The 15,731-nt window shown below is 38.4% G+C and overlaps 2 protein-coding genes across 2 annotated transcripts in view; one reads left to right on the plus strand and one right to left on the minus strand.

Moving 5' to 3' along the window:
* Window positions 1–565: 565 nt before the first annotated feature.
* On the minus strand, window positions 566–3,411 carry LOC107838163 (uncharacterized). The gene is made up of 2 exons (XM_016679638.1): window positions 2,632–3,411; window positions 566–1,794 (listed from the first exon to the last, which is right to left on the minus strand). Exon 2 carries the CDS (start codon window positions 1,776–1,778, stop codon window positions 879–881), a length of 900 nt encoding a protein of 299 aa, XP_016535124.1. The 5' UTR covers window positions 1,779–1,794; window positions 2,632–3,411; the 3' UTR covers window positions 566–878.
* An 11,767-nt stretch (window positions 3,412–15,178) lies between these two features.
* LOC103149097 (kallikrein-13-like) overlaps window positions 15,179–15,731 on the plus strand; it is a 4,227-nt gene continuing 3,674 nt past the window's right edge. Inside the window, exon 1 of the mRNA XM_007568114.2 lies at window positions 15,179–15,191. Within this exon, the coding sequence (XP_007568176.2) occupies window positions 15,179–15,191 (13 nt within the window). The remainder of the gene's footprint in view (window positions 15,192–15,731) is intronic.

Raw genomic sequence — 15,731 nt, forward strand, 5'->3', positions numbered from 1 at the left:
AACTATTCCACGTGAAAACAAAACATCCCTGGCTGGGACGAAGTCCTACAGTAAGGGCCGCGTCAACAGCAAGCACGCACACACGCACACACACACACACCCACACGCACACACACACACCTGACATAACTCTGTGGTTTCAGCTCCAACCGGCGCGGTTCGTCGTGGTGAACACACACCGTGTTCCTGCCTCAGTTGTCATTTCCACAGCCTGTAACTTTCAGCGCCAAACATTTTCCCGGTTCAGATTTTCAAACAGCTGCGGCGCACCGGGAAGGAGTCACATGACTACATAATGACGTCATCAAGGCGTTTTATTAATTGAGTGTTTTCTGTTAATTTAAATGTATTTTTCATCACAGGTTTCTTTTTTCAGTATTATGATTATTTCATTTATTTTGTATACTTTGATATGTGTTTACTGGAGTTTTTGTTTTTATTGTCTTCTTGTGGGCGGAGCCAATGACTCTAAAAGAGGCTCTACAACATTAATTATTATTTACTTCAATAAAGCTGTTGTTTCCTGCTGAAAAGTTACTACTTGTTTTTTTGTCTTATTTTGAGTGTATAAGATATTTTCACTTAAAAACAAAATCAAAAATACACTGTGTTGTTGCAGTGTACTTACCTAGTGAGTCAAACAGAAAGAAACCTACATGTAAATATTTACAGGCTGATGGGATGTCTTAGTAGCAGAGAATAAGCAAAGATTGTCAATTTTTATTTGAAACATACTATCAAAAATAACTGCCACAAAAGCTAATTTTGTCCAACTTGCTAAATCAGGCTAAGTAAGGATGTAAACTACTGATTGTCAGTTAAATGTTTAAACACAAATTTTGCTGCAACGTTCTTTTTGACAAAGATGCCCTTTTTCCTCATCCAGGATTATTTTTTGTTTTGCTGTTTCTGTGGAGAAAAAGCAGCGGTAACACCATAGAGCTGGGCAGATTTGACCAGGACCCCAATATGGAGGCAATACACCAAACATCGTGGCTCGTTGTTGGTAAAGCATTCACTAGATAAGAAATCATATTGCCTCCAAATCTTATGATCAACACTCCCATAATGATCAGGATGATCTTGAAAGCTCTCCTCTTAGCTTTATCAGTTTGCATCCTGTCTTGAACTTTTTTACCTGGAGGCTGACGAATCAGAACGCAGAGAATCGAAAGGCTGCAGAAAATGACAGTGATTAAGCAAAGTCCCATTATGGAGAACGGTAGAAGGTTGAGCTGAGTGTAATGTGTGAACAGCGCCACTCCACCAATCCCCACAAAGCACTGCTGCCAAATGACTGCAGTGATGATGTTTCTGATGCGGGTTCCCACGGCCTGCCTCAGCTTCAGGTAGGTGATCGGTCGAACCACAGCCAGGTAGCGCTCAACACAGATCAGCATCGGTAGCAACATCTGGGCGTTCCAGGGAAACGAGGAAATATATATCCCCACTATCTCCATCCCTGGCAAATTCATGACTTTGGAGCAAATACCAAGAACTGCTCCAAGGACTCCAACCAGTTCAACGGCGGCCATGTTGTAGGTGAAGAAGTCAGAGTGACCCATGACCTTTGAGGTGGAGCGCTGCGGTTTCCACCGCTTGAATCCCAAACAGAGGACGACGACAGAAAGGGGGAAAACCAGGCTGACGTAGATACAGTGGTACGCTAAGCTCATGTATGTGGCGACAGCTGAGGAGGAGCATCCATATCCAGGGTCAGACGTGTTGAAGGGCTGAGACACGGAGTCGTTAGCGGAGGGCAACTGCTGGGCAAACATTTTCACACAGGTGAGGCTGTAAAAGACGGAGAATCAGAAGAGAACGAGAGGGACAAAGACATGTCAAATCATTCAAGGTGGGGACTAAACTTTCTTTTTAGTCATGATGGAGAATCTACAAAGTGCAACAACAAGGTAACTGTATGTATTCATGTTGGGGAAAAAGAAAATAAATACCTGAATGTTGATAAAGTTACTCTGTGTTTAATGGCTGAAATTTTTACTTATTGTTTGGTCTAAAATTCACTTTTTGTCTTGATTTGTAGCAACTGCAGTGATTTAATGATATGCTTTTTAAAAACCAGTTTATTTCTTGTATGTTTTGTAATTCTGCAAATGAATTTAGCTGATTTTATATTCTTCTCATTTGCAAGCATTGTAATTTCTGCAGCTTCTCTGCATCTGCCTCTTTCTTGAAATGGATGACTGACTAGGTACAGGAAAAATTAAAGAATAAAAAGTCAAATTATGGCCACCCACCCCATTCATCTCCTCTCTGGACAGATCAACACATTATCGGTCATAAAAATAACCAATAATTAATATCATAAAAAAACCTGATGTGATTTAAACTAAAATGTCAGAATAATCTGTTGATTGGGGAACCACAAACGTCTGTAAAGCTAAAAATAATTAGCTCTAACTAATAAGAAATAAACGGTTATAGTATGTTAGTTGTGTTGTGGGTAATTTGCCTTTTGCTTGAATTTCTCAGTATTTAATCAAAAGTTATAGACTTTTAGTAACCTTGACCAGATTAATCAACTGAATATGGATTCCCTTTGCAAAATAAAATTAAAAATGACTCGTTTGGTGTCTAACACTGAAATTAGTAGAACAGACAGAAGCCTACCTGACCAAAGACGAGCGCAGATGGTTTCCTGCTGCAGCACGTTGCTTGGTTTATACCCCCTGTGCAGCCAGACGCAGGTGTTTCAAACAAACACATTGTAATTTCTGCGGTTTGTAAATTATTTCTGTCACAATGTTGGAGCTCCAGCTGAGGCCTCAGAAGTTCACAACCTTTTCATAATTATATCCAAAGTACAACTACGTCATCATCCGACTGAAGCAAAACTAAAGCAACATTGATATGTTAATTCCTATAATAAAGATCTTATACTGAATTATTCTGAGTATTTCTTGCATTACATTCATACCTAATAGTAGGTGAATTATTTCAGCAACATTTTGAAATGTAATAACAGCGTCAAACACTGAAAAACGACACCAGGATGTTAGCATAAAACTTGATCAATCAAGATAATAATCCTACAGAAATAACCAATCACATTATAAAGTAATAAACAGATCAGAAAGAGATTTCAGCTGCGTTTCATTTAAATAAAGGGAATAAAGTTCTGGTCCCTTTGTATGTTTGTAAGTTTGGTGGTTTAATACCAAACTTTCTATGAAGAGCATCGACTGATTCATGACCAAACGTTCATTTGTAAAGGTAGGAGTTTCTTTGTGTCAGCTCTGGCTACTGATTGAAAGTAAATTTGCTCTAATCTGCTGCTCCTGTTGTTCTGTGACATAGAAACTAAATTCTAGCAGGAAAAGGGCAGAATAACATTTATCATGTTTAATTAAAAAAAAATAATGATGCACAGAGAAAAGGAAGAAACACAAAAGTGAAAATTGAAAGGAAAGCAATTATAACAGTGAGCTGGAATGGAGAGGGAATGCTGGGGAGGAGGATGGATGGATGGATGGATGGATGGATGGATGGATGGATGGATGGATGGATGGATGGATGGATGGATGGATGGATGGATGGATGGATGGAGGAACATCAGCAGGGAAACCAGACTGGAGAAAAACTGCAGGTAGAAAATGAACAGAAACTTTAGGATGTTTTCAGAAACAGAAAACTAAACCTAGAATATTATGAATATAGATGTTAGAACATTTTTATCACAGTTTTGATTAATATTCAGCAAAAGGGTAAAGCCTGAGAAAACTAGCATAAAATAAAGTTTATATTAAATCTGGAGTTTGTAGACTTAGGAAGAGGCAATAAGCAATTTATATGTCATTGTCAGCAAATTTGAAATATAAAAACAGTTTTGCTATAAGCACTTTGAATTGCCTTGTTGCTGAAAATGTGCTATATAAATAAAATTACCTTATCTTACCTACCTATAATTTTACATACTGTTTTGGAGAGATTCTTGCAGTCAGTCATCCTTTTTACTTTTGTTAGACTCACTGCATTGAACTGGTTCCCAGATAAATCTTATAAAATGTTTTAATCTGAGAACTTTCTGCTTTCTATTTGCTCATTACTTGCTGATGCTACAGGTTTAGGAGACAAATTAATTATTAGTCTTTTAAAAGACTAATAATTTTGGGCTCAAAATGTCCAAAATCTAACTTTATAACTTTACCCAGTCTGCATACTTATTACATCTTTGTTAAATCTAAAATTTGAATGTCCTGCAAACTGATTGTTTTGCAAATCAAATGTTTCCACTTTGGAACCTGATTTATGCTCGAATTAAATCCATCAATAACTTGATTATCCCTTCAGTCCCTTTAACACAGCAGAACCTTTTTCAGTGATTCGGTCTGAATGTTTTCTACTGTTTTATTTAGATTAAGTTCACAGTCAGAGGATTTGTTCCTGGGATCAAACTCATCCATCATTTCATGCAACAGGCTGACATGAAATGACCTGCAAACAAAAACTGCTGCCATTCAAATCACATCAATCTGCATGTATCTGTGCTTGTGTGTCAAGACTGATGCAAAAATCCAATTTGCTTGCAGAATAGAGTTTAGCCACACAATTATTTTTGCAATATGCAAAGTCAGAGTCGAGGAGCCATTTGTCACCTTGACAGTAAAACACACATAAACTACAACTATTTTGTATTGACTAAATACAGAGGAGGTCTGCTGCAGGAGATGAGCCATAAAAGGAAACAGCTGAGAAAGTGAGTTTAATTATTACAGAATTATTATCAGTGTTTTAATCTGTCAAAGCTGAATTATTAAACCTGACAGTTGCCGTCCGCTGCATTTTTTTTGTTTGATGACTTTATCTGTCTTGTGGAAACAAGATAATTTTCTCCAGATAATTCCTTCATAATCATAAGATTAGTAGGGCAAAATGTATTTTTCAAAAATGTGCTGAAAACGACAATGATTTCTCTCCGTAAGTAAGTTTAATTATTCTCTTTTTTCTTGATTCATGTAGCTTCGGTCCGTAGCAACAGGCAGTGGATCAGCTGTTACCAGCAGCACCACTACCAAAATATTTATTTCTACATGATCAAAAAAAGCTTCACATTTCCATGTTGATCATTACAGACAGAAAAATGTTATTTTCTCAGCAGTGAGGTCATTTTATGTAACTTAATTGCTCACATTTTCCAACACAGAAATAATAAATATATTGAAAACTGTGGTTGTCATAAATGGTTTTTCTCCAATAATCAAACATGTCTGCCGATCATTTGGAATATGATTATTGTTGATTGTAAAATATTTGCATAAACATTCAGGAGTCTTGGAGTCAGAAAATTATCCCTAAATTAGTGAAAATACCAAACTCATGCTGCCACATCAAGCTTTCTATAGTGAGAGTTTACATAATTATTTTCCTTACACCACTTTTCATTATACTTTCAATATATTTAAGACTTTGCAACCTTTCAATGTTTTTTTTTGTGAGGTCATTTCTTACTAAGTTGTTTATGTTACACAGTGATTTTTATGCTTTTTGTTCTCAGATTGGTGGAAATGTCTGCAAACAGCTCAAACTCTTCTGAATTAGGGATCAGCTCTTGCGTAAACTCCAGAGTTGGAATCCTAATATTCACAAGCTTCACTGTCACCAACATCTTCTTCATCCCGCTGTTCCTCCTCATCTTACGCTCGGGCTGGAGGCGATGGAGGAAGCAGCGCTGCGTTGCCACGGCGACCCAGACGAGCCACTCTGACGTCTTCACGTACAACGTGATCCTGCTGGAGCTGCTCAGCATCTTGGCCTGCGGCCTTTACTGCTGCGGCGCCTTGGGGAGCAGCAGAGGTCTGCTGACCGTGGCGCAGGCCATGTTCTCCTTCACGTCGCCCGGACAGTCTCTGTTTCATGTCCTCACTTGCGTGGAGCGTTTCGTGGCGGTGGTCCATCCCGTCACGTACCGCAGTCTGAGACATTCTGGCGGGATCAGGAACATCAGCTCCGGATGCGTCTGGCTGCTGTGCCTCGCGGCGTTGATCCAGAATCAGTGGCTTCGTGGTTCTGCCCTCTTCATCATACAGACGTGTGCCTTGGTTTCCTTCTTGGCTCTCGTCTCTTTCTGCAGCGTCTCGGTTCTTTACGTTCTGATTCATTCCGGGCCGAGAAAGGAAGCCAAGGACAAGTCCAGTGTTGACCAGTCAAAGCGAAGGGCTTTCCACACCATCGTGGCCATCATGGGGGCGCTGTGGTTGAGGTTTGTGGGCGTCCTCTTCTCCAGCCTGCTGACGGATCCCAGACATGCGGACAGTCGCTGTAAGATCCAGTCAGCTGCTGCCTGGCTGACGGTGCCGGGAAGTCTGGTGTTGCCTTTACTGTTTCTACACCGAGCAGGAAAACTGAGCATCTGTAAACACCGAGTCTGAATGAGATCTGCTCTGAATCATTACTTCACTTATTCATCACTGAGTTAGGACCCTTTCTCTCTAAAACAGTCACTTCAATCTGATTTTGGTTTCTTTTAATCATTTTCTGTGAAAATATTAGAAAAACTAATTGATATTTTCTTTGCGATTTGGTAAATTATTTCATCTTTTTATGTGCATATCTGTAAAAAAAAAGTATTTAATCTTATTTGTTGTACAGAGTCACTTTTTTCATGTTTGTAAACCAATAAACTCCCTTCTTGTATGGTGTCCCTCAGGGTTCAGTTCATTTGCAGGTCAAACTCAGTTCATATCCATTAAAATAATGTAATATAAATCATAATCCAGCTGCATTTACATGTCTCCTGTTTTCCCTCTGCACTAAACACTTTGGTTTGAATAAACATCTTTCAATGTCTGCAAGTCATTTAAAACTAATATGCTCTTAAAATAACATTTATATTTCAGGAAATATATAAAATATTAGTGGACTTCATCAGTTCAAAGACACATTTATAATCTGATGAATTCATTTTATGTGTTTTAGTCAGATATTTTGCTCTTTTGGTGCCATAAGCTAGAAGATTGGTCAACAAGTAGCAAAACAACAACAGTGTTTAAAGTATTAGACATAGAATACTAAATATTCACATTGACGTACCGAAGGAGCTCTGCACCATTATCTGATTTACTTGGTGAGGAAAAGGCTGAAAATAATCTGTACATTTTATTCTCAGTAAATCATGTTTTTGTGATGCAACATGCAAAAGCATCAAGTGACGTGAAGTCAGTGTGTTCACACAGGCAGAGGCAGGTGACAGCGGTACGTCTGTTCACACACCTGGAGCACAGCTGAGACAGCGCCATTCACAAGGTCAGTGATATGTCTGGTAGTTTTGTGTGTTTTATATACACAGAAAGGGAATTACTAAGATTCACATTAACTCTGATAGATAGATATTTCTGAGTTAATTTCTTATTGTTGTGTTGTTTCTTCCTCTCCATGGGTTCTTATCGTCTTTTTAACACAGTAACGATGTCAGTGAACTCATCAGCCTCCAACCACAGCCTCCTGGCCGTCGACTGTGCCACCGCAGAAGTTGGAGTTCTGGTCAGCACTGCTTTGACTTCCACTAAGGCCATCCTCATCCTCCCTCTCTGCACCTTCATCCTCTACCTGGGGTATCAAAGATGGCGCCTGCACCAGTCCTTTTCAACATCCAGCCACTCTGACCTCTTCACCTACCACCAGGCTGCCATGGAGCTCATCTGGGTCTTTGGGTTTGTTTGCTACTTTTCAGGAGAAAAGATTAAAAACTTGGCTCTGATGAAAGCAGGGCTGTGTGTTACCACCCTCACTCTCTGGGGAGAGATAAGCTTCCATAACCTCACCTGTATAGACTGGTACCTGGCTGTTGTTCACCCCGTCACCTATGTGGGCCTGAGGAGTTCTTATGGACTCAGGCTCAGAAACATCGGCATTTCGTGTGTTTGGCTGCTGTGCTTTGCAGCAACGTCCATTTATGGAACTGTAAACACTCACAACGCCAACTTTACTGTGTTCGGCTTTTTGCCTGTTTCCACTCTTCTCACATCTTTCTGCAGCGTCTCCGTTCTTTGGACTCTGATTCGTCCAGGACCGGCCGATGGAGGCAGAGAAAAGAGGCAGGTTGGCCAGTCAAAGCAGAGAGCTTTACAAACCATCATGGCCATATCCAGCATCCAGTGGCTGTGGTTCATTGGGTACCTTCTTGCCACTGCCTTTGAAACGTCTCCCCTGATAGATAAAACCTTTAGCTGCATTTTCTATATTAGCGTCAGCTGGTTTAATTTACCCAACAGTTTGATTCTACCTCTGCTGTACCTCCACAGAGCAGGAAAGTTGTCGTGTTGTTTTTGTGGCCATAAGTGACGAGATTTCTGCAAGAGAGAGAACTTCCAAAAAGTTTCCATAAACAGGCGGATTAGTCACTAAATACGATCGGTTTGAATCAAGGTGTCAAGAAGTAGGTGCAAAAAGCAAGGACTATAGAAATACTCAGTTCAAACAAGTTTGGTTTTCCATCAATCAATCAAATTTTATTTGTATAACACATTTCAGCAGCAAGGCATTTCAAATGCTTTACATAAAATAAAAACAGCATGTGACAGTGAATAAACAATTAGAAAGACAAAGAGAATTTTTTTAAAGAAAAAAAAAAAAGATTAAAAAAGATAAAAACATTAACAGTTCAGTTCGACCTTTAGCGATGACTCTAAAGACTCTCTATCCATTCCTAACGTGTTTGCAAAACTTTCTCATTTATTTTGAAGTCTCTGATTCTAATGTTTAATGAAAAACATGCTTTTACTGTTTTCTGTGAATTATTTGACGACAGCAGCTTTCATAACTTAGATTGTTCATAAATGTTTTCTGTTGATTTTATTTAGTTGTGAATTCAAAGTGTGGGGAATATTTTATTACTAATTACTAATATTATTAGTTTAGATGTTTAAAGAAGAGGAGGAGGTTAAGTCATGTTACCATTATTTTCCACTGCTGGATTTTATTTTTTTCAAGTCACGTCCATTGAATGTGTTTATATTTGTAAATATTGCTGTACTGAACAGAACTTTGCAATGCAATAGGTACTAAACTGCTTATTTAACAAACTGTAAAAATAAAGTTTTACTTTATTTTCAAAATTGTTGGATAATCCATTTAATTTATGTCATCTATATTGTCTTATCTGAAGCTAAAGTTATTATCTGATGCTGCATTTAGACTCTAAGGTGAACCCAACTGGTTGTGTTATTATCTCTACATGTGGCAACAATATGGAGAGAAAAACATCATGTCAGAAAGCAGTAAACTTCTTTAGACAGTCAAGTTTATTCTGTTAGTCAGAAAAGAGAAACAAAGACACCAAAACTGGTTTAGAGTATTTTATTTGCTGTTTGTTACTTTACAAAGTTAAACGCATAGGTCAGTTTTTTCTGATCTTAAATAAAACATGGTTAGATATAGAAAAAGTTAAAAAATAATAGTGCATGTAATAATAATTAAAGATATAGTTATTATTCATTTACCTACTATTTTAAGTTTTTAGATATCGACAAATAGAAATAGATGCACTAGACACAAAAAACTCATGATGTTAGTGGGGAGTCCACGAAGCAAACCAAATTTCTGACAAAGTTAAAATAACAATCGGCTTAAATGTAGCATAAAAAGTCAATGAAAACTGGATTATGACTGAGATAACTCCAGGAAATATGATTAAAACTATATAATACAAGACTAAAACTAAATTATTTGATGATTGGTAAGTTTACATTTTTATGTTGTGTTTTTTAGCTCTGATGTTCAAACAAATGTTACTGTAGCTTTAACTGTTATTGCAATAAATACTACAAACTATTGAAACATTTTAAGTTGATAGTTTTGAAGATTATTCAGTGTAACTGTTAGCATTTGGTCGACAAGCCAGAGAACGTAGTCATGTGATCCTCAGCCGGACTCTGATGTGTGTTTGCATCCTGGTAGTTTCCCGTTTCTGTGCAGAAACAGAAGCGGTAACACCAAAGAGGTGGGCAGGTTGAAAAACGTTTGTGAAGCTCGTATTACACACTGAAGACTGTCACCGGTCTGGAGTGAGGAGCTCACCATTAGGCAAGCCAGATTCCCTGCAAATTTCAAAAGCAGCACCCCCATAATGATGACAATAGTGCTGAAAGCCTTTCTCTTTACGGGGTCGACCTGAGCCCTGTCAGCACCCCCCGCCCCGGGCGCCGGTCGGATCAGAACACACAGAACTGACACGCTGCAGAAACACACTGTAGCTACACAGAGCAGCGACGCACAGGCTGGCACTATGCTGATCTGAGGGTGTTTGATCAGAGCTTCTACTGAGAACATGTTTGCACAGCACAGCAGAAAAATCACCGCAGTGCAAATGTTTCTGACACGGAGTCCACCTCTCTGCCTTAGCCTTATGTAGGTGATGGGAAAAACTACGGCCTGGTAGCGATCCAGGCAGATCATGACCGGCAAAAACATCTGTGCGCCCCAGGAAAACGAAAAAATACAAATACCCCAAAACATCAACTCCATAAGGTGGAGAAAGGTGCTGAAAATGTGAAGGACGGCTCCAAATATCCCAATCAGCTCCGTGGCGGCCATGATGTAGGTGTAGTAGTCGAAGTGGCTCATGAACGATGCTGAGGAACGTCGTTGTTGTTTCCCCTGCTGATAACCCCAGCAGAGAACTGAGGTGGAGAGGGGCAGCAGGAGGATGATGTGGAGAAAGGTGTAGCCGAAGTAAATGTAGACAGCAGAGATGGAGTGGAAGCACATGTCAAAAAACATAAAGCTGGGAGAGTCAACCAAAGGAGGGAAGGAGTCATTGGTAGACGAGGAGTCAGTCATGTTCCCACAGCTGAGGCCAAAGGAAACATGAAAAGAAACACAAGTTATCTGTTTTCAGAGCCACGACTGAACAAATCACAGCAGTGATGCTCTGCTTTAGTCTCCTGAGCCGCATGCTGCATGCTCTCTGCAACTTCACATGTTAGACTTGGAAATGTTGGAAGCATTTGGAAATAATATTTAAGGAAAGGACATTTTCAATGGCTCCTCACAAAGTCTGTTGTTCACACTTGCTAATGCTAAACACACTAAATCACTAATCCAAAGAAAAACCGACACAGGGTCTTCAGATCTGTGATGAATAGTCAACAAAGTATTTCAATATGGGTCACAGAAAGTCAAACATAAACATGCCTACCTGCAATGAGCTTTACTCCAAATTTAGAGCGAACATATAATATGTGCTTGTCAGTAGTAAATGAAAAATAAAATAAAAAATTACTGTGAAAGATCCATAAAAACTGACAAAATGTAACTTCTGATTGTAAAAACTTGAAGAATATCAGTTGATTTGAAAAAAATTCTTCAAATTTAATGTAGATACAGACGAAAACCTTTAATATAATGCATATTACTGGTGAATATTTAAAATAAAAAAAATAAAGCCACATGCATTCATTTTAATAAATTACTTTAGAGTTCATTTATAAATATGTACATTTTCAATGCACAGCTTTTTGGATTCACTAGATGAAAAAACAGCAGTTCATAAACATGTTAAATATGTTTCAAAGATAAGTGGAATAAAAAAAAGTAAAATCTTCAGTTGGGTCTGTTAGTGCTTTAAATGTTTGGTTAACATTCACCACTCTGATCCAAACTCACCGTTCAAAACGTCGCTCCATGTTCCAACGCCGTCTCTGCCTTCAAAGTCTCTGTGGTGTTTTTAGACTTGTATGCAAAATATATTGTTGAAGAATGAAAAAAATATCACCTGGGTCATATTTCTGCAAAGTCATAGATAGGGGAAGGCGTAGAGAACCATCAATAACATGCTCAATAAATTGGTCACGCAGTAACACTTCAGCATTAGGGATGTCACAGCTGCCATTAAACTCATCAATGCAAGAAAAAATTATGTTACATGATTATTTTTATTTTATTTTTCTATTTTGATCTTAAATTAATTGATATGTCTTTATGTATATTTCTAATTTCGAGAGTTGGCATCTGTTGTAATTAATTTTACTGCAGTACCAGAAAGCCACCAGTAGGAGGCAGCGTCGTAATCGCTCCAGAGTCTGGAGGGGAGCAAATTCCAACCTCTCCACCTGTTGGGCACCAGCATTGGAAGAAGATGTGGATTGAAGAGAAAGAGGCTGAGAACTTGGAACAGGTGCAGCAGAAACCTGTTTCCGTCTCAATTTTTCATTTTCTGCCTTCAACTGCAAAATTACCTCCCATAACAGCCAGCAGGCCGTGCTGTGCCAAGCGGGGTCTGATACACACACATCGTCTTACAACAGGGATAAATGTTGTGGTGATGTCAGGGTGCAGCCATGTGATGAGATAAAATAGAGAAAAAACACAGAGTCCTTTTGTCCATAACAGAGCGTTCCTCATGAATTTCTTGTAACATTTCTTGTCTATAAAAAGACGAGATTCATAGTTTCTTTTATGAAGGACATTTTAGTTCCAGTAGTCTTTTTGTTTTCCACAATGTAACATCAGTTCTCTTTTTCTATTTTTGTATTTATGTTTGTCCTTAACTTGATCTTTTTTAGCACATTACCTCCACTATACACCAAACTAACTTTTAGCCACATAAACAGACGTTTTTATTCTATTAGCAGATAAACATGTAATCACATCTCTAATTAGTCAAATCACAGACTGTTACCCGTCAGTTCGTCTTGTTGCTCCTCCTCCCTGGTTTCCTCTTGGTCTCTTCATGTCTCTCGTTTGGGTTTATTTTTGCATGACGTCCACTTTAGTGGACAGGTGATCATTTGTAATTTCTCCAAAAACATGGTTGTTATTTGGAAACTACATCAGTAGTATTAGTCTTAATGAGTTGATTGATGTCACAATATATGTTTTATCTGCAAGAGTTTTCTATGGTATAAAGAGGGACTGGATATTCCTGAATGGGTCAGCATGCTTTTTCATCTGTCTGCCATATTGGATTTAACTGCATTTTCTTGCACTTGCAGTGAATGGCCAGTAGTTGGCAGTGTACTGTATGATGAACGACTGACCACTATAGTGGTTTGTGTGATTTTACAAGATAAAAAAAATATATAAACACAAGAAAATTACTTTTAGATAGCTGTTCTCAGCTGTTATGTTTTCTTCATATTAGTTAAAGCTGTCATGATGTAGCAGTTTGTTATGACACAGATAATCTGTGAAAACAATCAATCTTCTCCACCTCCTTCCTGAATTACTATTACTGGTTAAAGTAATGCACCAATCTGACCAAAACAACCAATCAGAACAATAGGACGCTCTTAGCTCTGTTAATTAGCCTCATTCATTCACTGCTATATGTGCTAATGGTGGAGAAGCAACTTATTACAAGAAACCGTTTATCTGCCGTCATTGGTGGCTATGCTAACTAAACTGAGCATTTACAGTTTGAATCTGCACAGCTCTGTGCTATGCTAGCTGCAGCACGGCACAAATCGAGGAGGAGGAAGAATGAGCAGCAGATCACAATCTGCTCACCAAGAATGAGCAGAATCTGATTGACAGCACTAAAACTCTCCTGCCTCTGACTGGTTGTTTCTAGCACTGGGAGAAAGCAGAGGAAATAGATTTTTCACAGATTTTCTCTCATACCATACTGTCACAACATAATGATATAAAAATTAAAAAAAAATTATATAAAAGTTACATAATGCAGCTTCAATTTCACTCAGGAGAGAACAGGTCAGGAGGGACGTAGGTTAGAGCTTCTGCTGATTCACTCATCTGTTAAGTGGTAAAAGGCACAGGGAACAAGTTAAATATATCAATATGTTGGTAATTTTTTTCCTTAATTCATTATATTCTAGTGAAAATGAGGCAAACAGTAGTTTGTAGCTAAGCTAATTATGCTAAATGGTTGATAATCTCACACAGTCTACACACCTCTCTTGGAGAAAAACTGGGTTATAAATTAACACTCTTGCCTTTTTCACTCTTGCCTTTTTCTCTCTCTCTCCCTCTCTCTATTTTGTTTTTGAAAACCTGATTTTATAACTTTTCTTAGCAGCATAGTAACCGCCACAGTCGCTGCTGTATTCAGCTGCAGCTTCTACTGACTGTAGCTGCATATGTGACTGTTAAGCTCCAAGCAGGAACGAACCATTTCATGCAGATCCCAGGGGGGGTTCAGGGCAAATATGAATGTGTTTTATGGTCTGAGAGGGGCAACATTAAATTTTTACTGCTAAAAACAATCTTTGAAAATACAATATGATTATTTTGTATTTGACAGGGCCCCGATTTTTTATTTTATATCTATGAACAAAATATAAATAATTAAATTGTGGAGGGCCCCCTGCTGGTCAGGGCCCTTAGAATCGTCATCATTTTTCACGCCTTTACGGCGACCCTGCTCAGGACCAACTAAAACCCCAGTGTCGTTACCTTGAGAAATAATGAGCTCTGGTTAAAACAGGCCTTAATGCCGAAAATGATCAAACATTAAACATCATAGAAACGGAGCAGGCAGAGCGACATTCACCGTCCAGCGCTGGGCTCCACTCAGCTCACCGTCAAGCTCACACCAAGTGAAGCAAAGGCTCAAGTTCAGTTTACCTCCTCCTCATCCTGCTCCCTCTGTAAGCTGTTGACCTGTTTTAATAACTTTTTGTTTTTGTGTGAGCGTCGCCAGTCTTAAATGCTGTGGTGATGTCAGCCATGTGAGCAGATAAAGCAGAAAAAACACAGAGTCCTTCTGTCCATAACAGAGCGTTCCTTATGAATTTCTTGTAACATTTCTTGTCTATAAAAACACAAGATTCATAGTTTCTGTTACGAAGGACATTTTAGTTCCAATAGTCTTTTTGTTTTCCACAATGTAACATCAGTTCTCTTTTTCTATTTTTGTATTTATGTTTGTCCTTAACTTGACCTTTTTTAGCACATCACCTCCACCTTACACCAAACTAACTTTTAGCCACATAAACAGACGTTTTTATTCTATTAGCTTATAAACATGTAATCACATCTCTAATAGTCAAATCACAGACTGTTACCCGTCGCTTCGTCTTGTTGCTCCTCCTCCCTGGTTTCCTCTTCGTCTCTTCATGTCTCTGGTTTGGGTTTATTTTTATTCCTTGGACTTGTTTTTTTTATGTTGTTGTTGTTGTAAGTTAGATTTTTATTAAATCTACAACAGATCTTTTCCATCTCCTGCCTGCTGCATCTGGGTCCAAACTTCAACCAACACATCATGACAGACGGTGGTAATCAAGCCACTCTGTCCATCATGGTCAGTTTGGAATGAATATCTGTCATGTAAACATCTAAATATAAATAAAAATATTTTTTAAGAACCACAACAAAGCCTAACCTTGTTACAAAATAAAATAGGCAAAATATTTGCTGGACATGGTGCATATTGTAGTTCTATAGGACCAGATATTCCTGAATTGGTCGGCATGCTTTTTCATCTGTCTGCCATGTTGGACTAAACTACATTTTCTTTGACTTGCAGTGGATTTTCAGTGGTCTGTTGTTGTCTGTGTGCATTTACAAAATAGCAAAAGAAAAGAATCATGGGTGATAAAAAAAAAGATCTGTGTCTTTTATAAAAATAATCACATCAGTTAAAATTTACCATGTTTCTTTTAAATGTGTTTTAAAAATCATTTTACAAGTTTCTTTAGAACAATGAGTTGTTAAAGTTCCTTTGTATGCAGATGACAGTGCAGATCAGTGTCCGTCCTGTGATTGGACAGATCAGTGTCCGTCCTGTGATTGGACAGATCAGTGATTGGTGGCTT

The sequence above is a fragment of the Poecilia formosa genome, unplaced genomic scaffold, assembly GCF_000485575.1.
Source record: "Poecilia formosa unplaced genomic scaffold, Poecilia_formosa-5.1.2 Scaffold217, whole genome shotgun sequence".
Lineage (NCBI taxonomy): Eukaryota > Metazoa > Chordata > Actinopteri > Cyprinodontiformes > Poeciliidae > Poecilia > Poecilia formosa.